This window comes from Mobula hypostoma, chromosome 18 (assembly GCF_963921235.1).
Source record: "Mobula hypostoma chromosome 18, sMobHyp1.1, whole genome shotgun sequence".
In the NCBI taxonomy this organism is placed as follows: domain Eukaryota; kingdom Metazoa; phylum Chordata; class Chondrichthyes; order Myliobatiformes; family Myliobatidae; genus Mobula; species Mobula hypostoma.
The window spans coordinates 53,502,093-53,528,964 of record NC_086114.1 but is presented as its reverse complement, the minus strand read 5'-3'; the positions used below and the strand labels follow the sequence as shown (position 1 = coordinate 53,528,964).

The following is a 26,872-nucleotide window of genomic DNA, read 5'->3' as shown; positions in this document are numbered from 1 at the left end:
GTACTGCTCTACTTTCATCAATGTCACATCCTCAAAAAATTCAATCAGGCTCGTAAGGCGCGACCTGCCTTTGACAAAGCCATGCTGACTATTCCTAATCATATTATGCCTCTCCAAATGTTCCTAAATCCTGCTGGTCAGGATCTTTTCCATCAATTTTCTAACCACTGAAGTAAGACTCACTGGTCTATAATTTTCTGGGCTGTCTCTACTCCCTTTCTTGAATAAGGGAACAACATCTGCAACCCTCCAATCCTCTGGAACCTCTCCCATCCTCATTGATTAAGTTAAGTGAATTTAATCCACGTTTTACTTGTAATATTGACTCTTGTGTTAAGGGTAACAAAACTAATTAGACTTTTATATTGCTGACTGGTAAACAAAATGCAACTGCAACATTATTTCTGACCATTAAAAGTAATCTCTAATTATTCTGCTGGTTCTCCAGGGGAGGAATGTTGCTTCTTTAGTAATAGTAGGTGCCTAAGTTGTAATAAAAAAACAGAAATCTATAAACCATTCAGAAATTTGCTACTTAGATGTTCAAAGTCAAGAAATTTAAATCAACATCAAAGTTGACGTAGAAAATAAATTGACAGCAAAGCAAAATTATGAAGGGAAAATTATTGAAAGTACCTGGAGATCCATGTAGTTTGATCCATCAAATATTATTCAGCTAAGATGAGCTATAAGTAACAATCAAAATGTTCCATTTAACTATCTTGGGGAAATTTTCTATTGGTGCATTGTTGTTGAAACTGAATATTTTCCATCCATCTGGAAAGGCAGTTGAAATCCTGGTTTAAGCCCTTCTATGAAAGAGAACAGCTTTCAATAAAGCAGCAGTTTGCCAAATATCCCTGCAAACCTACCCCTACATAGGTAGTTGAATTCTTCCCATCAAACTGAGACGCTAGATAGTCTGCCAGGAAGAATAGAGAGTTTCAACAGGGTGGTGGGTTTTTTTTTGCAGTTTAGTTGATTGAAGCAACAAATAGCTTCCATTCTTTGAACTTTTGAGTAATGAATAAATTCTTTGCATCAACAAGTTGGAGGTAGTTTAATATCTCTGATTATTAATGAAAGGAAATCCCGGATGTTCCTCCCAAAATTCCACCTTTCTACCCATTTTAATTTTGCTCAGTTCTCCTGCTTATTGCACAGGCCACTCTTCGCCACATAGCGTAGACATGTAGAAAGGTCGACTGTACTTTTTTCCATAGATGCTGCCTGGCCTGCTGAGTTCTTCCAGCAAATGGTATGTGTTGCTTGGATTTCCAGCATCTGCAGATTTTCTCTTGTTTGTAATCTTGTATTCTTACTGTAAGTTGACCCACATGCACGGAGTTTGCCTTTTACTGAGAGCCTATCTGTGACTGGAAATTAGAGTTGCAGAACAAGAATCAGGCAAAATGAAGGACATACTTATCAAGAATTATTAGAAGTAGGGTAGCTTATATTTGGCTTCAATGGAGCAGAGTAGGAGGCCACAAAGATCAGACTGAGATGGAGACTTAATATGAGACATTAATATGAAATGTACTAGAACATATGAATTATAACAAGTATTATAACGTCACACTTGGAGTATTGTGTGCACTTCCGGTTGTTTCATTACAGGAAGAATGTGGAGGCTTTAGAGAGAGTACAGAGGAGGTTTACCAGGATGCTGCCTGGATTAGAGAGCATGAGCTGTAGGAGAGGTTGGACAAACTTGGGTTCTATTTGATGGAATGTTGGAGGCTGGGGTGGGAGTGACCTGGTAGACGTTTATAAAATAATGAGAGCATATATAGGGTAGATGGTCAGAATCTTTCTCCCAGGCTAGAAATGTCAGTGCTGCCAGGGTTAGTGGTGGAAGCAGAGCCAATAGTGGAGTTGAACAAGTTTTAGATAAACACAAAAATATGCAGGGAATGAAGCGATATTGATCATGTACAAGCAGAAGAGTTTCAGTTTAATTTGGCATTTTGTTTGACAGAGACTTCATGGGTCATAGGGTTGTTCCTCTGCTGTACTATCCTATGTTCTAATGTGACAAACTTGAAATTCATAGTGTTGCAGTAACTAGCTACACCTGCTTTCTCCACTGCTGAATAAACCACATTATGTGTATGGAATGCAGGAAGAAATGCAAGTAAATGGCATCGTCATTAATAGACTGGGACCATTAATGGTGTGAAGGGACAATGTAAAATAATAGGTGTTGCATCTCCTTATGGGAAAGTGCTCTGTGAAAGAGAGCAATTGGAGAAGGGAGACCAGACCAGGAAGTTTTAGGGAATAAACCCTCCCAAATACTGGAAGGAAGGCAACACGTATCCATTGGTGGATTCTTGCTGGAATTGGCAGATATTGAGAATGATCTATTGAATGTGGAGACTACGTGGGTGGAAGAAGGGTTCACTGTCTAGGAGAGGGGATGAGAGCAAAACTGTAGGAAAGGGAACGGAGGCCCCAGTTTAGAAAGGTACACAAATAACAGGACTGTTGTCATGGGTGACTTCAACTTCCCTCATACGGATTGGCATGTCCTTAGTGTAAAATATTTAGATGAGATGGAATTTGTTAGATGTGTCCAGGAGTGATTCATTACACTATGTAGACATGTCAACTAGAGGAGAGGCTGTACTGGATCTGGTGCTAGGCAACAGACCAGGTTGGGTGTCAGTCCTCTCAGTGGGTGAGCATTTCAGAAACAATTCCCTGACCTTTACTGTAGGTGAACAGGGTTAGAAGCGGACAGTATGAGAAAGTATTTAATTGGGTGAAGGGAAATCATGGTGCTATTAGACAGGAATTTGGGAGCATAAATCGGGAACAGATTCTCAGGGAAATGCACAATGAAAATGTGAATGTTGTTTAGGGAGCACTTGCATGAGGTTCTGGTTAGCTTTGTGCCATTGAGACAACTAAGAGTGTAGGGTGAAGGAACCATGGTTGACAAAGATGTGAAACATTTTATCAAGAGGAAGAAAGGAGGTCTAGGAAGCAAGAATGAGACAGGACTAGAGGGTAACAAGGTGGTCAAGAAAGTGCTGATTTAGGAGAGATAAGAGGGGGCATGAGAAGTCCTAGGTGAGTAGGGTTAAGGAAAAGCCCAGATTGTTTTACACGTATGTGAAGAACAGGAACATGACTGGAGCGAAGGTAGGACAGATCAGGGTTAAGGGAGGAGACATGCCTGGAGTTGGGGGTGGGGTGGGGGTAAGTCCCGGGCTGACAGGATATACCCTAAGTTACCATGGGAACTGAGGGAAGAGATTGCTGTACCTTTGGCAATGATCTTTGTGTCCTCAATGGCCACAGGAGTAATACCAGATGACTGGAGAGTGTCAGAGTATTTCTTTGTTCTAGAAAAGAAGTAGGTGTAACCATGGGAATTATAGGCCTGTGAGTCCTACTTCAGTGGTGGGTAAATTATTGAAGAAGATTCTTAGAGACAAGACTTGCGAGCATTTGGAGAAGCATAGCCTAAATAGCGGAGTCAGCATAGTTTTGTGAGGGGCAGGTCATGCCTCACGAGCCTGACTGTATTCTTCAAGGATGTGACAAAGCATATTGCTGAAGCTAGGGCAGTAGATGTGTATGTGGCTTTTAGTACGCTGTTTGATAAGGTTCTCCATGATAGGCTCATTCAGAAAGACAGGAGGCATGAGATCCAGGGAAGATTTGTGCGGATTCAGAACTGGCTTGTCCGCAGAAGGTGGTTGTAGATGAGCGTATTCTGCCTGGAGTTTGGTAATCAGTGGTGTTCCACAGGGATCTGTTCTGGGTCTCCTGCTCTGAGACTTTTATAAATTACTTGGATGAGGAAGTAGAAGGGTAGGTTAGTAAGTTTGCAGATGACATGAAGGTTTGTGGAGTCATGGATTTTCTCGGTTATCATAGGTCACATCGGAGCATTGAGAGATTATAGAGCTGAGCAGAGAAGTGGCAAATGAAATTCAACCCAGAGAAGTGTGAAGTAATTCACTTAGTTGGAATTTGAAGGCAGAATAAAAAGTTAATGGCAGGATTTAGTGTGGAGAAGCGGGGATCTTGGGGTTTACGTCCATAGATCCTGCAAAGTTGCCACACAAGTTAATAGGATGGTTAAGAAGGCATGTGATGTGTTGGCCTTCATTAGTTGGTAGGATTGAGTTCAAGAGCCACAAGGTAATGTTATAGCTGAATAAGACCCAGATTGTGTTCAGTTCTGGTCGCTTAATTGTAGAAAGGATGTAGGGGCTTTAGAAACAGTCGGAGGAGATTTACCAGGATGCTGCCTGGACTAGAGGGCATGTCTTGTGAAGATGGGTTCAGCGAGCTAGGGCATTTCTCTTTAGAATGCAGGATGGTGAGGGTTGACTTGATAGAGGTGTATAAGATGATAAGTGTCTTAGAACGTGGATATCCAGACACTTCTTCTCAGTGCAGAAATGGCTAATACCAGGGGGCATAATTTTAAGGTGATTGGTGGGAAGTATGGTGGGGCTGTCAGAGATAAGTTTTTTTTAAACACAGAGTGGTGGGTGCATGAAGCAATCTGCCGTGGAATCACATACAATTACCAGATTTAAGAGGCATTTAGACACTTCAGGCATAGAAAGATACAGATCTAATGTGGGCAATTAGGCTCAGTGTAGATGACAAAAAGGTTGGCATGGACATGCTGGGCTGAAGCGTCTGTTTCTATTCTCTACTACTCTATGCCTTGAGGACCTTGAAAGTTCTCCTGAAGCAGAAGGAATGCTATCTGACCGTGGCAGGGAGCTGCTGTGTAGTTCATTGTTTGTAATAAATTACTTGGAGAGCTTTAAACGCAATTGGGCAGTTGCCACTAATAACACTGAAGGGCAAATATTGAGGAGTAAGACAACATTAATTTAGATGCAGGTCGACCTTTTGGAGAGCAACATTAAATACATTGCAGAACCTAGAACTAAAATATTCAGTATTTTGAATGGTACATGTGGTGGAAAAAATAAAGCTGTTTCGTTTTGAAAGTACAGAACATTATTCATTAAGCACTCAATCCAGACCATAACTATGAATTTATATTAAAAATGAAAGAATTCCTTTTAGCAGTGGAGCAATAGATCAATCAATATTGTTTCAGGTTTTTGGATTTTGTCAAATTATTATTTTTCTTGTATTTTAACTTCCCTTTATAATCACCTATATATGTGTAGTTGTCAGTGAATTTTCCAGTAATTGTAGTATAGCTGCTTTTGTATTTTTCTAGAAGCTTGGTATTTCCGCAGCAGCTGTCATGCCACTTGAATCTGACTAGTTTAGGTTAATAGTTATCGCTGGAATGTTGTTATCATGGCTAACTCAAACTGAAAAGATTTCTTTGTTCTCTGCTCATTTTGTTCTTCGTTCTTGTTGTTTAAGGCCACTTTATTAAGCGTTACAATTTTTTGTCTCATTCCTGACTTCTAAAACACCAGGAATAGCAATCTTGACCTGGCGCTGCACTGTTAAAACAAAATGTGTGGTTGATATTACAAAAATTCAATGCAGACCCTCAATAATTTCTCTTTTGATCCTTTCCACTTTCTACACATCAAGGAGTAGCCATGTTCATCTGTCTTTCATTGTCTGTGTGGAACAGTTCTTGTTTCAAGTCTCTTCAAGCAAAACCCCCAGCTTTCACCACTAAGTGCTGCTGCTTACGCGGAACTTAACAATTTCATCATCTTTGCGAGTGACATCTACCCTATCTTAGAACCATAGAACACTACAGCACAGAAAACAGGCCATTTGGCCCTTCTAGTCTGTGCCGAAACATTATTCGGCTAGTCCCATTGACCTGCATCCAGTCCATAACTCTCCAGACCTCTCCCATCCATGTACCTATCCAATTTATTCTTAAAACTTAAGAGTGAGCCTGCATTTACCACATCAGATGGCAGCTCATTCCACACTCCCACCACTCTCTGAGTGAAGAAGTTCCCCCAAACCTTTCCCCTTTCACCCTTAAGCCATGTCCTCTCGTATGTATCTCTCCTAATCTAAGTGGAAAGAGCCTATTCACATTTACGCTGTTTATACCCCTCATAATTTTGTAAACCTCTATTAAATCTCCCTTCATTCTTCTACACTCCAAGGAATAAAGTCCTAACCTGTTCAATCTTTCCCTGTAACTCAACTCCTGAAGACCCGACAACATCCTAGTAAATCTTCTCTGCACTCTTTCAATCTTACTGATATCCTTCCCATAGTTAGGTGACCAGAACTGTACACAATACTCCAAATTTGGCCTCACCAATGTCTTATACAACCTCCCCATAACATCCCAACTCCTATACTCAATACTTTGATTTATGAATGCCAGGATGCCAAAAGCCTTCTTTACAACCCTGTCTACCTGTGACGCCACTTTCAGGGAATTATGTATCTGAACTCCCAGATCTCTTTGTTCCTCTGCACTCCTCAGTGCCCTACCATTTACTGTGCATGTCCTACCTTGATTTGTCCTTCCAAAATGCAACACCTCTCACTTATCTGCATTAAATTCCATCTGCCACTTTCTGGCCCACCCCTCCATTTGATCCAGATCCCTCTGCAAGCTTTGAAAGCCTTCCTCGCTGTCCACAATGCCTTCAATCTTAGTGTCATCAGCAAACTTGCTGATCCAATTTACCACATTATTATCTAGATCATTGAAATAGACAACAAACAACAATGGTCCTAGCACAGATCCTTGAGGCACATCACTAGTCACAGGCCTCCAGTCTGACAAGCAATCATCCACTACCACTCTCTGTCTTCTCCCACACAGCCAATTTTGAATCCAGTTTACAACCTCTCCATGGATACCTAGTGTCTGAACCTTCTGAACTAACCTCCCAAGTGGGACCTTGTCAAAGGCCTTACTAAATGAGCTACCCTCCAATCCTCCTTCTGTTACAGTTTATCAAACATCTAACTTTTCCAAAAACTTCTTATCCAAATCTACCTTAATGGTGATTGTTTTTAAGTTTGTGTCGCTAGTTTCGGACCGAAGCTTTTCAAACTAAACACAGGATTTTATCAATGACAAGAGATCGTTAATTTTTCTTACTACTTGCGACAAGGTCTATAGTAGCCTTTTCCATAACACATTGTTTAATTTTTAAAAATAGCAGATACTAGAAAACTGAAATAAATAAAAACACTCAATAGGTTAGAAAGTTAAACAGTGATAACATTTGAATCCGAGACCCGATACCAATAGTAAGAAAGATAAGTGATTTAAAGTTTACGGAGCACAAACCTTCAGTCCACAGGAGTGTCCCTAAGCTTCCTGTTGCCTCAGTTCTGTTCTCCATCCCACCCCCACTCTGACCTTCCGCACTGGTTCAATGATATCTTCTAATTAACTGAAGTACTTCTCTTCCATTTCTGGATCTCTCAGTCTTTGAAGACAGACTTGTCACTTACATCTCCTGTAAACCAACTCTCACAGCCATGTGGACTATTCCTCCCACCTTGTCTGCTGTAAGGATACTTACCTCATTTTATTAGTTTCTTTGTCTCCATCACATCTTTTCTTCAGGTAAGAAAGCCCCGTCTCGATGGATGGAACTTGGCTTCCATGGTTGATGGGGCACTTACACCTGTTCTTTCATGTCATGCACATATACTCTGATAGCACCCCTCAGGCACAACAGGAATAAGGTTCCCTTCATCCTCATCTTTCGCCCCACTAGCCTCTGCATCCAACACAATACTCTGCCATTTCCATCAGGCGTATCACAATCTTACTACTTCCCCTCTCCTTCATACTTTCCACAGGGGATGCTGTCCAGGGGGCTGACTGGTCCTTTCATCCTTCAATAGCCTCTTTCCATCCTCTGGCACTTTGCCCTGCAACTGAAGGAGGTTTTTCACCTATCTTCTCAGTGTGAGACAGAGGTTGATGTGCAACTCATCCATCCTGATCTATCAATACTCATGATGTGCCCTTCTCCACACTGGTTAAACCAAACAAGCTTTCTGCAGAGCACGTGTGATCTGTCCGCAATGGCCAGCTTGAGTTTCCAATTACATGTTATTTTAGCTCTCCTTCCCACTCCCACACCGACCTGTCTGCCTTCTGTCTTCTCCATTGCTATGGAGAGGCCAGACAGATGCAGTTTGGAAGAACCTCATTTACTCCCTGACTAGCTTACAGCATAATAATATGTATATTGTATTTTCCAATTTCAGTTAACCTGCGTCCTCGTTCTTCTACACACACTCACCTGCCCATCTGCCCATACCAGTCCCAATGTAGGACTGCCTTACGGATTCCAGCTCTGGATTTTTTTTCTTGGGGTTCGCTTCCAGAGCCTTCCCCATGAGTGGGTATAGCCCCAAGGCAGTGGAGGGTTGAGATTAGAGTTTTCCTTCTCCTTGATGAGGTTCTGCCAACCATGCCTGATGTGTCCCTTGTGCCTGAAGCGGCTATCTTTAAGGTGCCAGTAACCTGCCTTTGTCCCCTCTCCTGTCAGTAGAAACGATTTCACTGAGCTTAGAAGCTAAGCCATGCATGAAGACCAGGAATTGGATTTATTGTCAGAGGCTATTTGAGATACAAGCCGCTGGGAGTTTTTAATAGGTAGTGGGAAGCTTATCTACTCTACCAACCCAGGCTATAGCAACCATGTTTTAACTGAAATGTTAATTTTATACCTTTTGCCTCCATAGGTGCTGCTTGATCTGTGGAGTTGTTCCAGCATTTGGTTTTGTTCATAATCCCAACATAGTTTTATTCTTGTAATTGGATTCTTTTTCTAATGGGTCATTTGGGATGTTGTCATCATTGGTAAATCTGATATTTAAAAAAAAAATCAAGTTCTATTTCTTGTGGATCTTTGTGGATTTAGTTCGCATGATTCTATTGTGTAGGTATCACTGGACCGGTTTGTAAGAACGTTTGTGGTAGCCTACAATAAATTTTGTTTTATGTTTTCTTTCAGGAACCTATTAAGTCCCGAGCGCCACAGCTTCATTTAGAATACAGGTTTTACAAACAACTCGGCAGCACAGGTAATATGAGATTGATTATTTAGTTTGGGGCGGGGGGGACGTCGACTCAGACCATGAGAGGCCTGCGTCGGGCATTTTCATGCCTTACAAGGCGCAGATTGGAAGTCTGTGTGGGGCGCCACTTCTCGCATAGACAGATTTAGTTTGTACTTGGAGGGAAATATTGGTGAATTCATTAAAGGTGAAAACAAAGGTGCAAACTCATTGACAAGTGAACAGATAAAGCAATGCATTCCTGAATGATCTTACAAAAAATACCAGTTTGTTTTTAAATCTTAAGCCTGTTCAGCCTTTTAGAGCACCAGCGATGTAGTAGACACAGTGGTCAAGTGATCAGTAATGTCCAATAATGCAGAGATGAGAGATGTAATCCTATTGTGGAAACTATAGCTCTATTAACCAGAGGATGGTGAATCTGTGGAACTCATTACCACAGACGGCTGTGGAGCCAAGTCATTGGGTATATTTAAACTGGAGGTTGATAGGTTCTTGTTTAGTAATGATGTCAAAGGTTATGGGGAGAAGACAGGAGAATGGGGTTGAGAAGGATAATAAATCAATCATGAGAAAACTCGGTGGGCTGATTGGGATAATTCTGCTCCTATGTCTTATGGTCTTGTATTCAACTTAAGAAAAGCAATTTAGAAATAGTTTTAATTATAGTGATATTAAAATTACTAGGTTGTCAAAATCCTATTAGGCTGCTTCATAACCATTCTGGATCATGTGGCCTAACACCTCCAGCAAAGTGATTGACTCAGCTGTCCACTGAAATGGCTTCTTGAGCCACGCAATCGTATCACGACGGCTACGTTAACGAAGTCGCATTAACAGGGTAGACCAGCTGGCATTGACTTCAGCACTGAGTAGCAGAGTTGTATGAGGTCGGTTGGTTTTGCAAAGTCCTCCTAGTGATCAGTTGCGGACTGGTGTTGGTTTAGGAGAGCGATATTACGGACTAGCCAAACAGCCCGTTGAAGTGGTACTTGGAAACATAGCACACACAATTTTTTGGCTATATCAGTCTTGGTCTACTTTGCAGTAATGAGGCAGTGCATATACAGGTGAGTGGAAGTAGTCCCAGGGGTTCTAAACATCATTGTGCATGAGGTCAAATGTGGGAGAAGCTACTTGCTGCAGAACACCACTTTTCTTCTCCTCTTAGCAGATGCGTTGGCACTCCTCCATGTTCAACAGTGCTGAGAAGGAGTACTGGTAGTAACAAGGGTGAAGTGTGTGTTTTCGGGAAATTCAGTCTCTGTTATTATGAGTAGCTTGGTGACACCACTTACTGATCAAGCAGATTGTCTCCTGAAGGGTAGATCTGCTGGATTGGATCTACAGTGTCAGGGAGCAAACTAACAGATGACCATTACACGCCCCTTGTGGAGACAAAGTCCTGTCTTCACATTGCCGTCATCCTCCATCGTGCTAGATGAGAGAGATGCAGAACAGATATCTAACTCAAAACCCAAGACGCAGATGTGGACATGTACACCACCATAATTTATTGCCTATGTCCCAGCATGTCCCTCATTCTGCACCACCACCTGTAGATCTCACCCAAATGACACTTCGCACTGACTTGGAGTTGTAGCATTGTTTTTGCATTGTTAATGCCTCCAATTCCTGTAAAGTCCCTACAGAATAGCATTATGGTAGAATCTTCACCATTACTGGAAGGGTGACAATGGTTCAGGAGCATGACTCTCTACCACCTTCTAAAACAGGGGTTCCCAAACTGGAGGAGGGGTCTATGGTATAAAAAAGTTTGGGAACCCCTGCCTAAAGTATAATCAATTAATGAAATGCTGCCTTCTCGGTGACATCTGTTTCCGGAAAATAAATGCGTAATGGGCATCTCTCATGTCACTGTCATTTTTGATTTGGCATGGCATACAGGTTATTTTCTCTCAAATATTATTTGTATCATAATTTTTAAAAGTTGATGAAAATATGATGAGCCTACCACTCATTATTAAACCGTTTAAAGCTTTGGCTGCATTTTTTTAAGACATGGGTCTTGAAAGGATAATTTAGCTGTTATCTGAGTGAGTTGTAAACAGGTCACAACATGTTATAAAGAGGGCTATTCATCATCTGAAACCATTAGAGTGTAATAGGTAGGCTTGAATAGGGGTAATAAAATCCTGCATCAAAATGATTGAGCCCACTGGGTATGATTATGTTTAATGTGTATTTATATGCAACACTTCAAATGCCAAGATTTCAACTGCAGGTCTTCACACCCATATATGCCTGAATGTGTGTGGGTGTTGTATGTTTTGGCACCGTTTGAGATATGTTCATTGTGAATGTGCAGAAAACTAGTTGGAACCTCCCTTAATATTTAAGTTGTATTTCCTTAGAATATTAATATGATACTGATCCCACAGCATTGAATTGCAGTTTCTAATGCCAATAAATCCATTTCTCAATCATGTCTGAAATGTTTCCAATGGAATTTTTACTGAAATCTTGTAAATCTAATTGTTGAGTCAGTGTTTCACAGATGGAACAACTCTTTTTGACTTCATAGTTATTCAACATGTAGTAGCTGAAGTATTGTCCAAATATGGATAATGTTGTTCCATTGTTTCCTGGATGGGCTGAAAGGCCTGTATCCATGCTGTGTTGGTCTATGACCCCGTTTCCTGTTGCTCAGTGACCCCAGAATATCCAAACTGCATTGGTGATATTCAAAATTGGCAATGCTATACTTTTTTTAAACACTTGGGAGGATGTTAAACGAGGTTAGATATATATAAAAAAAAATACAGTTTTATATTTCATGTTAGTTGTGCTCTTTTGGTACAGACAGACACCGCTCAATGCAAAATGAAACCAATAAAAATTGTGTATGAATTTTCTTTTAAAGTCATTTTATGTTGAGGAATGTGCATCACTGGCCAATAATGATGGAGATGAAGAGCAAAATTGCTGACTTCCTGAGCAGTACATTGGACCAGCTGCATGGGTAGACAAGCCAGTTATGAGGTGGATATAGGAAAGCAATTGAGAACAATAGATCCAAAAGGGTAATAAATCTGGAAAATGGGGTGTAATGGGCAAAAATCTGAAATTGGCTATTTTGCCAGGAAAAATAGAGAACTGATTACCTAAATGGAGAGATTAGAGTTGTATCACAGAAGTCGAGTACCATAAGGAAAGGTACTGAATTTAGTTCTGAGAAGTTAACTGTTATTCTTTACTGCTAAGGGACTTAAATTCAAAAGTTCTACTTCAGTTATATAGGGCATTAGTGACAACATCCTATTGTGTACTGTATGCATTTCCCTCAGGAAGAATGTAATGTTACCAACACATTTACATGGGAAAGTTCAGGGAAGCTTTACCAGATAATTTGTGGAATGAGCAGGTTATCATTTGAAGAAAGGTTAGACTATTGCGAGGAGACTTAATTGAAGCTTAGAAGATGTTTCTTCCTGTGGGAGAACAAAAAATTAGAGGTCACTGTTTAGAGTAACTTGTCACCCACTTACCACAACTATGGTGAAATTTTTGTATTTGGAGTAAGAAGCCTTTGTACCTCATTCTGAAAAAGCTGTGGAAGCAGAATAAATAATTTATTTAAACTGTTTCTTCATTAAGTGATTGAAATGTTGCCACAGGTAGAAGGGAGCAAAGAGTCGTGGTTACAATCATGAAATCCTATGAACAAAGTGACCACCTTCTCATTCATGTGTAGTGATTGCTGTAATTGAGAGTTGGATGTAAGCAAAAGTTTGCACATCCTAAAGGAACATTCAATATCTTGTGGATTTAGAGTGAATAAGAGCTTTGGTTATAGGGATAATCATATTAAGCATGAGAGCATCAAGGTGATGGTAAAAGTTAAAGGTGTTGGACAGTATTCTAGCTGCAATGAATACTGAAGAAACAATGATACTAGATGAAAGATCTCTGTAATGAATTGGGCATTTTCACTGACTTTGTGTCAAACATTCTTTGCTGTTGAATTGTGATATTCATATGTAAAACTTAAAAAAGGATTCCCCATCCATACTTGCCAGAAAATTTCATTCTTATAATGGAAGGTACCTTATAAAAACTCAATATGAAGATTAGTATGAATTTATATGAAGGTGTACTGTAAAATGTTTTCCCAACATGATGGGAAAGGGATTTTTCTTTTTGATTTTCTCCTATTTTTAATACTCTGGTTTCTGACTTGGAGGTGGTGTAATCTTGAATCAAGAAAAGCTAACGTGTTAAAACTATATTATACTCATTTGTTGATTAAGTGGGGATATCATCTTAAATGTCAAACATCTATTCAGCTTAAAGTTTATGGTAAATATGTGGTTTAGAAATGGGTATTTTATGAAATGAACTTTTTAATTTGTGTTATCTTTTGGCATCTGAATTTTCGCAATAACTCACTTCCACATTGATATTTGTCTGTGACCTTTCATTTTATTATGACCTGAAACTCAGTAAGATTCCCACGGTATGGTACCAGAGTCAGTATTGTCAGTACACTGTGCTGATTACATTGACCTTGTTTGAATCAACTAGGTTTTGTTAGAAATCCAACAAATATCCATTTTCGTGGAATGGCTTTTACATTCACAGATAACATTGAGGATAACTGTTAGTGTGTTTTCTTCTCAGTTCTGATGAGTCTTCAACCTAAAATGTTTTACACAGATGTTGCCTGACTTGCCACTTTCCTTGTTTCATTTTAAATTTCCAGCACTTTAATTTTTTTTTGATTTTTCAGTACGTGTCTGGGTTTGGTTGTGGAGGGGAGGAAGGACATTGAAATCCTGCCCAGAGACCACCACCTTATCAATTTATATCTATTCATGAAACACTTTGGATATTTCTAGGCAAGCATTGAATAATTGCAACTGCACACAACGCAAGCACAGTAAGGTGAATGTCTTTTTGATCTGTTTGTGGGTGTTAGTTGATAGACATTGCAATTCCCCTTTTTTAAAAAAAAAAGTGACATTACTCTTTCTCCTCAACAGCAAACAGGGCCTTGCTGAACAAGAGGTAAAAATAAATGTATTGATAAGTGCAGTCCAGTTGCTAGAGTCAACATGGACACCTGTAAGTCCTTGGACAACGTCCCACAGGGGAGACTGGTTCAACTGGTTAGAACCCTCGGGATCAAGGACTAATTGGAAATGGGATCTATAATTATTTCACAGTAGAAGGCAAAGGATGATGGTGGATATTTGTTTTTGTGATTTGGAAGTCTGTGACCAGTGACGTACACGGGGATCAATGCTGGAAATCTTATTCTGTTATAAACATTTACAATTTGGGTATTAGTATAAAAGTTGTGATTAGTAAGTTTGCAGGTGACACTCAAGTTATTAGTGTTGTTGATTGGAGGATTATTGCATGGTCTAGGATGATATTGATCAGTTACTAAGATGGGCAAAGCAATGGCCAGTGGACTTTAATTCTGATTCGAAGTACATTTTATCAGAGTATATATACAGAAAATATATATGAAAATGTAGGTGGGTGGGTTAGTAAATTTGTGGATGACACCAAGATTGGTGGAGTTGTGGGTAGTGTAGAAGTCTGACAAAGAATACAGTGATCAGTTGATCAGTTATGGATATGGGAAAGAAATGGCAGATGGAGTTTAGCTCAGATTAATGTAAAGTGTTGAACCTTGGGCAAGTGCAAGGAGACAGTACGTTGTTAGGGTAAGATCCTTAACAGTGTTGCTGAGCAGAGAGATATTAGGATCCTAGTTCATAGCTCCTTGAAAGTGACTACACAGGTTGATAAGGGGGTTAAGAAGGCTTATGGAATGCTTGCTTTTATTAGTTGAGGCATTGAGTTCAAAAGTCAGGAGTTTATGTTGTAACTTCATAAAACTCTGGTTAGGCCACACTTGGAGTGTTACATACAGTTCTGGTCGCCCCACTATAGGAAGGATGTTGAGGCTTTGGAGAGGGTGCAGAAGAGGTTTACCAGAATGCTACCTGGTTTAGAGGACACGTGGTTAGTAGGTTTAGTGTAGAGAAGTAGTTTATGGTTGGCATGAATACAGTACGCTGAACTGTATGCAAGTTCTATACTGTGTGACATTATAACTTCAAAAAGGTGACACCCCCAACAGTGGAGCATTCCCTCAGTGCTCTATTGCCATGGAGCTGAAGAGAGCTGTAAACTCCAACAGCTCTGTTGTGAGTACTTGTCTCCCAGCATTGAGGACATCTTGACAATGTCTCAAGAAGCCGACATCCATCATTAAGGACCCTCGTCATCCAGGACATGCCCTCATCTCATTACTGCCATCAAGGAAGAGAGGTACGGGAGCCTGTAAACATTCTCGACCTTTTAGGATTTCTGTACGGTCCATGAACACTAAACTACTATTTTCACTCTTTTTGCACTTTATTTTTTATATATATTTCTTATTGTAACGTTTTATATACTGCTGCTGCAAAACAAATTTCATAATGTATGTCAGTGATAATAAACCTGGTCCTTATTCTGGAATCCCCTAATGGATTAAATTCATATGGAGTAGAATTTCAACCTGCAGCTTAGATGCCAAGTCAGCTGGTACTTTGGGTATTCCCAGGGAGCTGGGGCTAGTACTAATAGCGGGTGTACCACTGAGCGTTGGCTGACTATGTTAACAAGCGCTGCCATTGAGTCAAGCCTGACACTACTGACAATTGTTATAATTTTAACAAGCCTATGCTGTTGACCAGTATCTTAGCATGTGCTGACCAAGCTACAACTACATCTTCCCCTTAATATCTCCAGCTTTGTTTTTGAGCATCTCCACGGTTTTGCTTTTTCATACCTCCCAGAAACTGTTCCAGCCTAAAGCACACTGAGTTCTCAGCGCTCTTTCAGACTGGTGTGCTTGAACGCTACACACAAAATGCTGGAGGAACTCAACAGGTCGAGCAGCATGTATAGAAATGAATAAACAGTCAATGTTTTGGGCCGAGGCTCTTCTTCAGGACGTTCATTGTGTGACTTGCCTTCCACTGCCAGCCCTGGCGTTCCCTCACTAATTCCTCTTTTAAACTCTGCTTTCCTTTTGAGTCTGTTCAGAATATGTCCCATTGCCCTTGATTTTGGTCACCTCTCCAATAAGTCTGGTTGGTGTCAAATTCCTTTTGATTATAGTCCTGTAAATCTGCTATAGACATATAGGTTTGTTTTCTTAACTTCTGTACTCGTTGCCAGCCACCTCACACGAGAATGCTGTTGCCATCGCTACTTGATTCCCAATGCTGTTCACACAGGATGGCTATTAATACAGCTTTATCACATATTAGCTTTGTAGTGAATGAGCCAAGTGGCTTTCATATTTTAAATTACTTTATCAAATATTACATTGTGTCAATGTCAGCTGCAATTTAGAACATTGTTCTGTCCAGAGCACCCTAAATTAAAACTGTAAACAAAGTAATAGATTCTTCCTAAATGTTAGCTCTTTCATATCTCCCAGAACCTCTTCCAGTCTGAAGCACATTGAGTTCTTTGTGCTTTTCAGACTGGTGCTCTTGAACACTTACTACATTTTCATGTCCTTGGACTTAAAATTGATTTAACAAGGTATAAGTGAAAGAATGCCTTTCTCATACTTCTGGAACTTTATTGGTTCAATAATGTCCTGTACCTGGGGATGTACTTGCACATGTGGTGTGGCAGGTAGCGTTGGGGAAGAAGGTGGTCTGCAGAAAGACTTAGCCAGGTTAGAAGGATGGGCAAAGTGGCAGATGGAATAAATTGTAGGCAAGTGTATGACCATGCACTTTGGTAGCAGGAACAAAAGTGTTGACTATTTTCAAAATTGGGGGAAAATTCAAAAATCAGGTGCAAATGGGACTTGGGAGTCCTCATGCAGGATTCCCTGAAGATTAATTTGCTGATTGAGTCTGTGGTGAGGAAGGCAAAGGCAATATTAGTATTAATTTTGTGAAGACTAGAATTTAAAAGCAAGGATGTAATGCTGAGGCTTTATAAAGCATTGGTCTACTGCATTTGGAGTATTGTGAGCAGTTTATGGCCTCTTATCTAAGAAAGGATGTGTTGGCATTGAAGAGAGTCCAGAGAAAGTTCACAAGAATGATTCTGAGAATGAAAGGGTTAACGTAAGAGAAGTGTTCGGCTCTGGGCCTGTAGTAGCCGGAGTTTAGAAGGTGGGGGGGGTGGGGTGGAATGCATTGTAAGGCTTAGATAGAGTGGATATGGAGAGGATGTTTCCAATGGAGGGAGAGTCTAGGACCAGAGGGCACAGCCTCAGAATAGAGGGTCGTCCCTATAGAACAGAGATGAAGAATTTCTTTATCCGGAGGGTTGTGTATCTGTGAAATTCAAAGGTTATGGGGAGAAGGCTGGAGAATGAGGTTGAGGGAGAGATATAGCAGTTAGCGTGACAGTATTACAGCTTGGGGCGTTGGAGTTCAATTCCAGTGTCATCGGTAAGGAGTCTGTACGTGTTCCCCGAGTTATGCATAGTTCCCTCTCACATTCCAAAGATCCATCGATTAGTTGGTTAATTGGTCATAGTAAATTGTCCCGTGATTGAGCTAGCGTTAAATCAAGGGATGCTGGGAGGTGTGGCTTGAAGGGCCTATTCTGCACTGCAACTCCATAACAAAAAAAAGTATTTGCCGTGATGGAATGGTGGAGTTGATTCGATGGGCTGAATGGCCAAATTGTTCTCCTATGTCATATGGTCTTATGTTCAGTGGGTTTACTTTACTATCTTTTGGTGTCTAAGGCCAGCATTCTGCTTCATTCAATATTTTGTGGATGAATTGTTAATCCTTTCAGGCCGTCTGTCCAGATGAAAGATCTTGACCTGAAACATCGATCACACAAATTGCTGGAGGAACTCGGCAGGCCAGGCAACATCTATGAAAAAAGTACAGTCGTTTCAGCCTGAAGCGTCGACTGTACTTTTTCATAGATGCTGCTTGGCCTGCTGAGTTCCTCCAGCATTTTGTGTGTGGTACTCAGATTTCTAGCACCTGCAGATTTTCTCTTGTTTAAAATGTTGATTGTCCACTTCCCTCCATGGGTACTGATACTTGCTGAGTTTTGTGTGTTGCTCCAGATTCAGCATCTGCAGTCTCTTGTATCCCCAAAGGTTGAGCATCATAGAGTTTTACATCATGGACACAGGCTCAACTTGTCCAAGCTGACTAAGGTATCTATCCAAGCTAGTGCCATTTGGCTTATATCCCTCTAAACCTTTTCTTATGTATGTATCCTACCAATTTTTTTTTTTGGAACTGTAATTGTAACCACCTCTACCAATTCATCTGGCAGGTTATTCTACATAGCCAGCGCCATCTGTGTGGAAAAAGGGAATTCCTGTCGTGTCCCTTTAAAATTTACCCCAAGTCCCAGCCTATTCAGCCTCACTTTGTATCATAAGCCCTCCAGTTCTGGTAACAGCCTCGTGAATCTTTACGCCATCCTTTCCAGTGCACTACCCAACTATGTATTTCGGTTTGGTTTTTTTTGTTGCTGTAGGGCTTTTTCCATTTAGGCTTTTGAAACAAACCATTTAAGAATCTCTGTTTATAAGTGAAGCTTAAATTGTTCTTGAAGCCAATCTATGTTGTTGGTATTCAGCAGCCTTTTGCCAGTTCCCTTTTATACAGTGCTCTTCTTGGACTCAGTGAAGAAGATCTGCACAGATTTCAGCATACAGATTTGAAGTCAGCCTTAATATATTAGTTGGTAAATCCAATTATGTAGAAGCTTCAGTCAGAGGCTAAGTCTTGCCTCCAGTTTAGCTCGCTGTCAGAGAACCTTTCTGATATTCATAAGCTTTCAAAGGCTATTATAATAAAGACTAAATGCTATAAAATAATTTATTAAAATATATTAGAAGCTTTAAATTAAAAATTAAGTTAGAAAAATATCTAAAATGGCTACACTTGCTTTTATACCTTAAATAGCTATTCTGCTCCTTCGAAAGGAATGGTGAAGTTTCTCGTGAGCCACTTTTAAGCATAAATTGATGGGGATTCTTCATTGGAGATACCGCATTGCGTTGTGGTCTTGGAAAAAAAAATCCCCAATGAGCTGCCAGCAACTTGAACCCTTGCAAGGAAATCCCAAAGCTGCTTTCAGTTACAAAGGGAACAATCTGCAGTTACGAAAGTAATTGTTGAAACTTTGCTGAATTATCCCAGCCAAATTATTACCCTGTAATTGGGCTTTAGTTTTGACTTCAGAACAATAAGTATTCTCTTCCATCCTAGAACCATAAACGTCAATTTAATACTTCAAGAAAATATGTTTGGTGATAGGCTCCAGCTTGGAATTTAACTTGGGATTTATGGTGACCATCTGTTATCAAAGTGGGATGTACAACTGCATTAATATTTTGAGTGGTTAATATTCAGACCCAAAGGGCAGCAAACGGTACAATATTTAGTGCATCTGCCTCAGCTCCATGTACACAGGTTTGATTCTGATCTTGAGTACTATGTGTCAGTTCTGTGTGTTCTCCCCATAACTGCTCAAGTTTCCCCAGGGAACTCCAGTTTCCTCCCACATCACAAAACTGTGCTGGTTCATAGGAGCAGGAGTCAGCAATCTGGCCATCGAGCCAACTCTGCCATTCAGTAACATCATGGACTTAACTCCATCTACCTGCCTTTTCGCCTAGTACGCAAAAATCTATCTAACTGTGCTAGATGTATATTCAATGAGGTGCCTCTATTGCACTGCCAGCACATCTTTTCTCAAGTAGGTTAACTCATTTCAATAATTTGCCGCTCAGTGTACAGAGGTGGGAAAGGAATCTAAGGGGAGCTGATGAGAACACGAGAAGAATAGTTGAAGGGAAATGAAACTGATGGGGTTGTCTTCCCGGGGGCTGCAGGGACACAGTGGACTGCTGTGTTGTGATAAGGAAGGGCTTTTTGCCACCTTCGCAAGAGTTATGCTAGAAACAATGTGGAATGGGTAAATCAGTATTTTTAAATTATTTATAGTACTTGCAAGCAACATGCACTTAATTCTATCATAATAGTCATAATTGATCTCCCTCTGGTTCTTCAGTGTTTTGTTCCTCCAAATGCCTTTTCAATGAATATGAGTTTCTTTGAGTTTATTTTAGACCCGGAAAAATCTTGTCCATCATGCGTAAGCATCACCTCCCGTGTCAGCAATCCCCATTAGGTGTTCTGTTGCATCCGTACCTTCCAAATTTATCTGAAAATATAAACGTGAACCTTGTATTCCATTCAGTCGACTTCCCAAAATTCTGCTTAAATGATGCAGAAATAGCATGATGATGTGGGTCTTTATTTAGTAACACTAAATACTGCTTGCATATTAACGCTGCTGTTAATAGTTTAGGTAAACACTTCCGACAGATAGTTTGTGAAACTAATTTTACAAACTACTGAACTAATTTTAGCAGACTTTTGTTTGCTCTGTCTCCTATATGATATCATTGTGCATCTATTATGGAGGTCAAACCATCTTAATTATAAAGAATACCATGATGCTAAAAATAAATAGAGCGCTGGAAGAATTCAGCAGGTCAGTCAACATCTCTGGAAGCTTGAGGGGCAAGTCAACGTTTTGGGTTGAGACACTGCCTGAGGATTCTAATGGTATAGGATTAGCGATCTGACTCCCACTTCTGAACTTCCACTTTAGTGAAAAGTGAGCAGTCCTGTCTGAGTTCAGGGAATGGCTTCTCATAGTTACCGTGTTCCAAATGTATAATCGTTCTCTGTATGAGACGTTGCATGTTTTTCCACTTTGAAAATTACCATACTGAATAGCTTTCTGTGGAAGAGCTGAACGGCAAAGCCTAAAGGACCTGTTACTGCATTAGTCATACCCTCTTGATTTATCAGTAATTATACTTGCTGAACCACTAAGTTTTTCCTGTTGTACACGTGATATGCTGTTTGCAAGGTATGTCTCTGCCGCATTGAAGTTGAAATGGTGTGTAACAATATTTTGCAAATTGGCCAAGATAACACTTGACCTTCAAAAGGACTAAGCAGTTTGTTGTGTTACGTCAGAATGCAAGAGGAGATGCAAGAGATTCAGATGCTGGAACCTGGAGCAAAAACCAAACTCAGTGGGTGAGGTAGCATCTGCAGAGAGGCCTGGACAGTTGACCTTTCATTTTCTGATTACATTGCCTCCTGCCAGATTAAGTAAATGATCACACTCTCTCAGCCAGTATTGCCACAGCCACTTGTGAAATTCCATGTTTGTTGACACATCTGTCACTTTCTCAATACAATCGCCATCCCCTTGCAATTTAATGCATTTGATTTCAAAGCTTTGCTGCAAATCCACAGATTCTGCCTGAACTGCTGAGTATTTACTGCAGTTTTAAAACTCAGATTTCCATTATCTGCATGCTTTTCTTTGTTTTTGCTCTATGACCATTTTGTTTTTGGCGGCCACTAATCAAAATTAGGGATATGCAAGAGACCAGAATTATAGGCAAGATTTAATTATTTGAGTATTAGAATTTAGGGGAATTATTCCTGAGATGGTTATGGGCCTTTTCTGCTTAAAAATGTTTGTGTCATGACTCAACAGGAGTAAGTTACCTGCAAGAATATTTCAAAACAATTTATTTTAGCATCTTTCAAGCTGTGTACCTTGGGGTTTAAAATTTGGGCTCTGGATATCAGCAGATGCTTCTGTTCAAAAAGCCATCAGGGAAAACAACAGGAAGTACTTCAGACTGAAGTGATGGGCACCTGTTATCAGTACAATCTAAGTATCCGTGACAATAAGTAATGTACTATCACATGCCCCTATCCTAGTTGTGCATGGTGGCAAGATGTGGCCATTTTAACAGACGACCTACATCTGGCAGTCTTGCTTCCTTCTCTGCTCTTACAATGTTGCTTTACCCTCTTGCACTGTTTCTCATGGGTGTACAGAATCATACAGCATGGGAGCACTCTTTCGGCCCACTGTGTCTTAAGTGAACTGTGGGTACCTATCTGTCTTTTCTCTGGTTCTCTGCCTGTAGCCTTCAATGCCCAGGCCATTGAGATTTGCTAGACATTTCACAAATGCTGTTTGCAACTCTGCTTGCACCACTCTCTCAGGCAGTGCACTCTGGGTACTCCTCACTCTCTGAATGAAATATGCCCCCCCCTCAAATTCTCTCTGAATCTCTTGTCCCTCATCTAAAATTCATGTCCTTTAGCTTTATTCAGCTGTAAGTGGAAAAGATTCCTGCAATCTATACCCCTCATAATTTTATGTACCTCAGTCATGTCTCCTCTTAACTACCTCTGCTCCATGGAGAATAGACTTATTTTCTTCAATGTCCCCTTGTAACTAAAATGTTCAATTCTAAAATTCAAAAGTTCAATGTAAATTTAGTATCAAAGTAAATATATGTCACCAGACACTACCCTGAGATTCACTTTCTTACAGGAATTCACAGTCAGTAAAAGAAACACAATAGAATTAATGAAAACTGCACACAAGTTAGACAAACAACCGAAGTGCAAAAGACAATAAACTGCAATTACAAAAGAAAAAGAAACAAAATAATAATAAGTAAACAATAGATATTGAGAACATGGAATGAAGAGTTCTTAAAAGTGAGCCCGTAGGTGTAGGATCAGTTCGTTGTTGGAGTGACTGAAGTTATCTCCTCTGATTCAGGAGCCTGATGTTCTAGGAGTAATAACTGTTCCTGAAACTGGTGGTGCAGGTCCTGAGGCTCTTGTCCCTCCTTTCTGATGGCAGTGGTGAGAAGACAGCATGGCCTGGATGGTGGGGGTCCTTGATGATGAGTGCTGTTTTCCTGTGACGACACTCTTTGTAGACATGCTCAATTCTGGGAAACATCCTGTCCAATCTCCTCTGCTCTGCATGGTTTTGAAGTGAAGCTGGGAGATGGACAACCCACAAGAGTACAATCAGGTCTCCAAACATGGTATTTCTCCACTCAATGTCATACATGCATCAACATTTCAGAAGTGTCATCCAGTATGTACTGGTAAAATATGTCCTATGTTTGTATAATCATTTCTGATAAAATTACATTAGGAGTTTGTTTCTTTCTAATCCTGGACCATTTTAGTTCACAACTTATGATATCCCAATATAAAATTAATATCATAATTTGGGTAGTTTAGATTAATCTGTATTCAAAGATTCTTAAAAATGCAGTACAGAAAGTTGTCTTGCTACTAAATTTGTATCATATTAAGTTGGAAGTATATTTGTGGAATGAAAAGATATTTTTGTGGAACTTAATTGGCTGAAGGGTGGCTTCCAGAGCTCCACATATTTCAATGAGGGAATGTTCGCATAATATTGAATAGCTGAACTGTTCTACAAATTATCAGGAACAAAACACAGTCAAAACCATTTAAGTGTTAATAATTTCTATATTGGCCTTTCAAACCAAACAATATTCTTTTTGTTTTCCTTCTGGAAGTTTAATCCACTTACTGATCCCTGCCTAACAATTGCTTCTGAAGCGTCTTCTCAGTGACAACGGCATAGAAGAACTTCTCAAATTTGATATGTACTCAAGTGTGTGGATTCAGTGAGAAGGCGTAACCGGAATTTCTAAGAGATCCCAGAGTTGGATAGATTGCTGAATATTGTAAATGGCACGCTAAAATAGAAGGGATTCCAAATGCATGCTGTAAATATGTCATTAATATGGGGAGCACTTTACAAAATGTGGTTTCAGAACTCAACAATGGCACTGTTATTATCAACTGTTGACTGTAAATAATCTTCCAGCCTTTGCTGCTGGACAATACTCCTGCCAATCCTGGAGTATTTTAGTTCCCTAGTAGATTTCTCTGTAGATTCATATTCATTTTAATTATCACATGGACATCAAAACAGACAGTGAAATGTGTTGTTTGCAGTAACAGCTAACACAACCTAAGGATGTGCTGGGGGCAGTCTGCAAGTGTTGTCACAAAGACAGAATGCACGGCAGAACACAGAACGCAAGAAATCAGAACACAAAAAGCAACAAAGCAAGGCCCAAGGCCCGTTCCTCCCTCTCACATACACAGTCCTCCAGCCCTTCAACAGGCCATCTCCAGCCTCCAGTGAAATCGTGGACTCTCAGACATTGAGCTTTGATTCCTCCAGTAGACTCTCAAACTTGGAGCTCCAGCCATCAGATCTCAACTTCTGGACTTCTGATCAACCTCCAGTATCAACACCAGGACTCGGCGATGACGACGAGTGCAGCCCCTGGATGAGGGCCCTCTCAAACTAAGTGATATTTCCATCTAGTCTTGCCCCTGAGGTCCGATGGACAGGCTTCCTCAGAGCAGTCACATGTTATCGCATTGATGCTATTTTGCTTTCTAAACTCCCCAAGGATTTTGCTGAATTTTGAAATGATGCAGAGACAATGAGTGAGGTATTAGAAGGCCTTGGTGATGGAGGATTATTTTCAGCAAGGAAGTGTGTACTATGGCTGGTGAATTTTAGAAGACGAATTCTTGACCTTGATGCTTATGAACAGCATCTGGACCACAAGACCAGAGACGATATGGGCAATGTCTTCAAGGGATTTAAGTATTAGAATATAAGTTGAAGTAGTAGGTGGAGGAGCAATGCCGGTCAATTTCACGGTGCAACGTAGCACAAGAGAAATGGAAAAAGGTGAATATTGAGCATCTCTCAATATTTTAATTCAGTATTCATTTGTATCTTATCCATTTAACTTCTGAAGTCTCACTATTATTGGGAAGAAATATTGCTTGAGTGTTCTAACAGTAATTTTGAGATTTGGGTGATATTCCAAGCACGGATGCAATTTGTTATATTTCAGGATTAAGTTGCAATTTTTCTTCCATTCAGCTTCAAACTATTTATGTAAACCTGTCAGTGCCTATGATAGCAATGCCATTTGAGCAATTAATAAGTAAAGTTACAAGTGATTGATGTCTTTGCTTAATTAAGCAATTTTTAAAAATTATTTTCTTTGGCCCGGGGGTTTGATTGGGCAATGTTTGTGTATCAGTGAGACAGGAGTACGATTACTGAATTCTGCTATCTGTGGTAAGTGCTCAATAAAGAGGATGGGGCATTATTAATCATTTCACTGAATATTTAATTATTGATTTTATTTAGAGATACAATGTGGAACAGGCCCTTCCAATGCAGTGAGCCATGCTACCTAGCAACCCACCTATTTAACTAACCCTCGCCTAATCACGGGGCAATTTACAATGACCAATTAACCTACTAACCAGTGCATCTTTGGACTGTGGGAGGAAAGCGGAGGAAACCCACACAATCACGGGGACAACATACAAACTCCTTACAGATGACGCTGGAATTGAGCTCTGAATTCCACACGAAGCTGTAATCGTGTCGCACCAACTGCTACACTACCGTAGCACCCAATATACATCAGGATTGTAGGCTGCAGTAGGTGCTTTGCTCATGCAGTCAATCAGCAAAACTTGTGATTAACCTAAGACAATTATTTAGCACACGGTCTGCTACTTGGAAGAACCTATTCCTGTTAGAGACCTTTTGGTGAATTTGCTGGATGTCTCCTCCCCATGGCTTTCTCTAAAGAGTTGTTGCCTTCACAGTGGCTGTAATTTCATGATCTCTCTACTTTGCCCTCACCCTTACACCCACCAAAGAATCCCAGGCCACTTGCCAATGTGATATCTAAGCCTACTGAAAAATGCCAGCAGAACTTGCAGTCCTGCAAGCAGAGGTTGCCAGCCAGTGCGAAGGCTGGCAGATGGCTTCACTCCCAGCAAGGGACAGGCAAACAGCTCATAGAGGGTCATCATCTTAGCGTGTGTGAGCAACTCCGCCAGCCTTTGGACGAAAAGAAAGTAGCAAGTGCCTGACTGGCAGGTTGGACATCTTGGCCTGTTACATATTTTGTAGGCTGTTTTAATATGCAACAAAAGCCTAGCTGTTTACTGATAGAGGTATCAGCCAAATCCTGCTACCCACAGAGCAGCCTGCGCAATCAGCTAACATAATAGTCAGCTTTCATGAATGCTGAATGCACAAGGATGCTGAAAGATTGCTGTCATGTCCCAGCCTGTTTACACAATCAGTAGCAGTGTCACCAGGACTGTGTACACTTCAACAGTTCACCAGAGGCTAATTTGAATTGATGCTTCACTTGGAATTAATCAGTCCTTTCACTCCAGCGAGGTTTCAGTTTTCAATGTGGCGTGCCAGCCGGCCTGTTATACACCCAACGTTGTTTGACCCAGTCACGGGTAGTGAAAGATACAGGGATGTTTGAATCTATCATCCTGCTTGCTTGCCAATTGCTAAGTCTGGGTATTGCTCTTATGTGATGGACCATCTGTAAAGGTTACCCCCCCACACTTTGTCTTAAGGTTGGCACATGATGGATGGTGTTTATGTCCTGTTGGTAGTAAATGAGAAGTCCTTCCCAGTACTCCTGGCTGCTACAGAAAACGCTCTGATTTTAGCGTACCATGTCCGATGAGGTCCAGTCACTAGTGAATATAGGCAGCACTGATTACAAACTGCAGGAATTGATGGTGGTTCTGGCAACAACAGAGGATCAGATAGCTTGTGAGTACAGTTCATTGAGGCACATTGGGACTATATTTAACATTTTTCTACAAATGTGGTTGTCAGTGATGCAGGCTAATGTCACCATGCTGTATTTGCAAGAATAAAATGGGTTCACTTCCTGGGCTCAATATGCAGGAATGGAATCATGACCATTTGGCAACTTCTGCTATGAAATCATTTACCAATATTTGGTTTGGCAGACAGACTTTTGAAGATACCTTAGGGCAAATTAGCTTCTGAACCTTATGGTTTAGATTCATGCGAGTCATTTCCAGCAGGATTTAGTCCACCTGCCATTGCAAACCTCAGGATCTAAGGCACCAGGAGA

General features: G+C 40.5%; 1 protein-coding gene across 4 annotated transcripts in view; it reads left to right on the top strand.

Annotated features, from left to right (window-relative positions):
* LOC134358542 (casein kinase I-like) overlaps window positions 1-26,872 on the top strand; it is a 191,898-nt gene that overhangs the window by 89,400 nt on the left and 75,626 nt on the right. For all 4 annotated transcript variants that reach the window (XR_010020892.1, XR_010020893.1, XM_063070883.1 and 1 more), the window contains exon 4: window positions 8,931-9,000. Coding sequence is in view for 2 of the 4 variants with exons in the window: in XM_063070883.1 (XP_062926953.1) it covers window positions 8,931-9,000 (70 nt within the window). In the remaining 2 variants the exon portion in view is untranslated. The remainder of the gene's footprint in view (window positions 1-8,930; window positions 9,001-26,872) is intronic.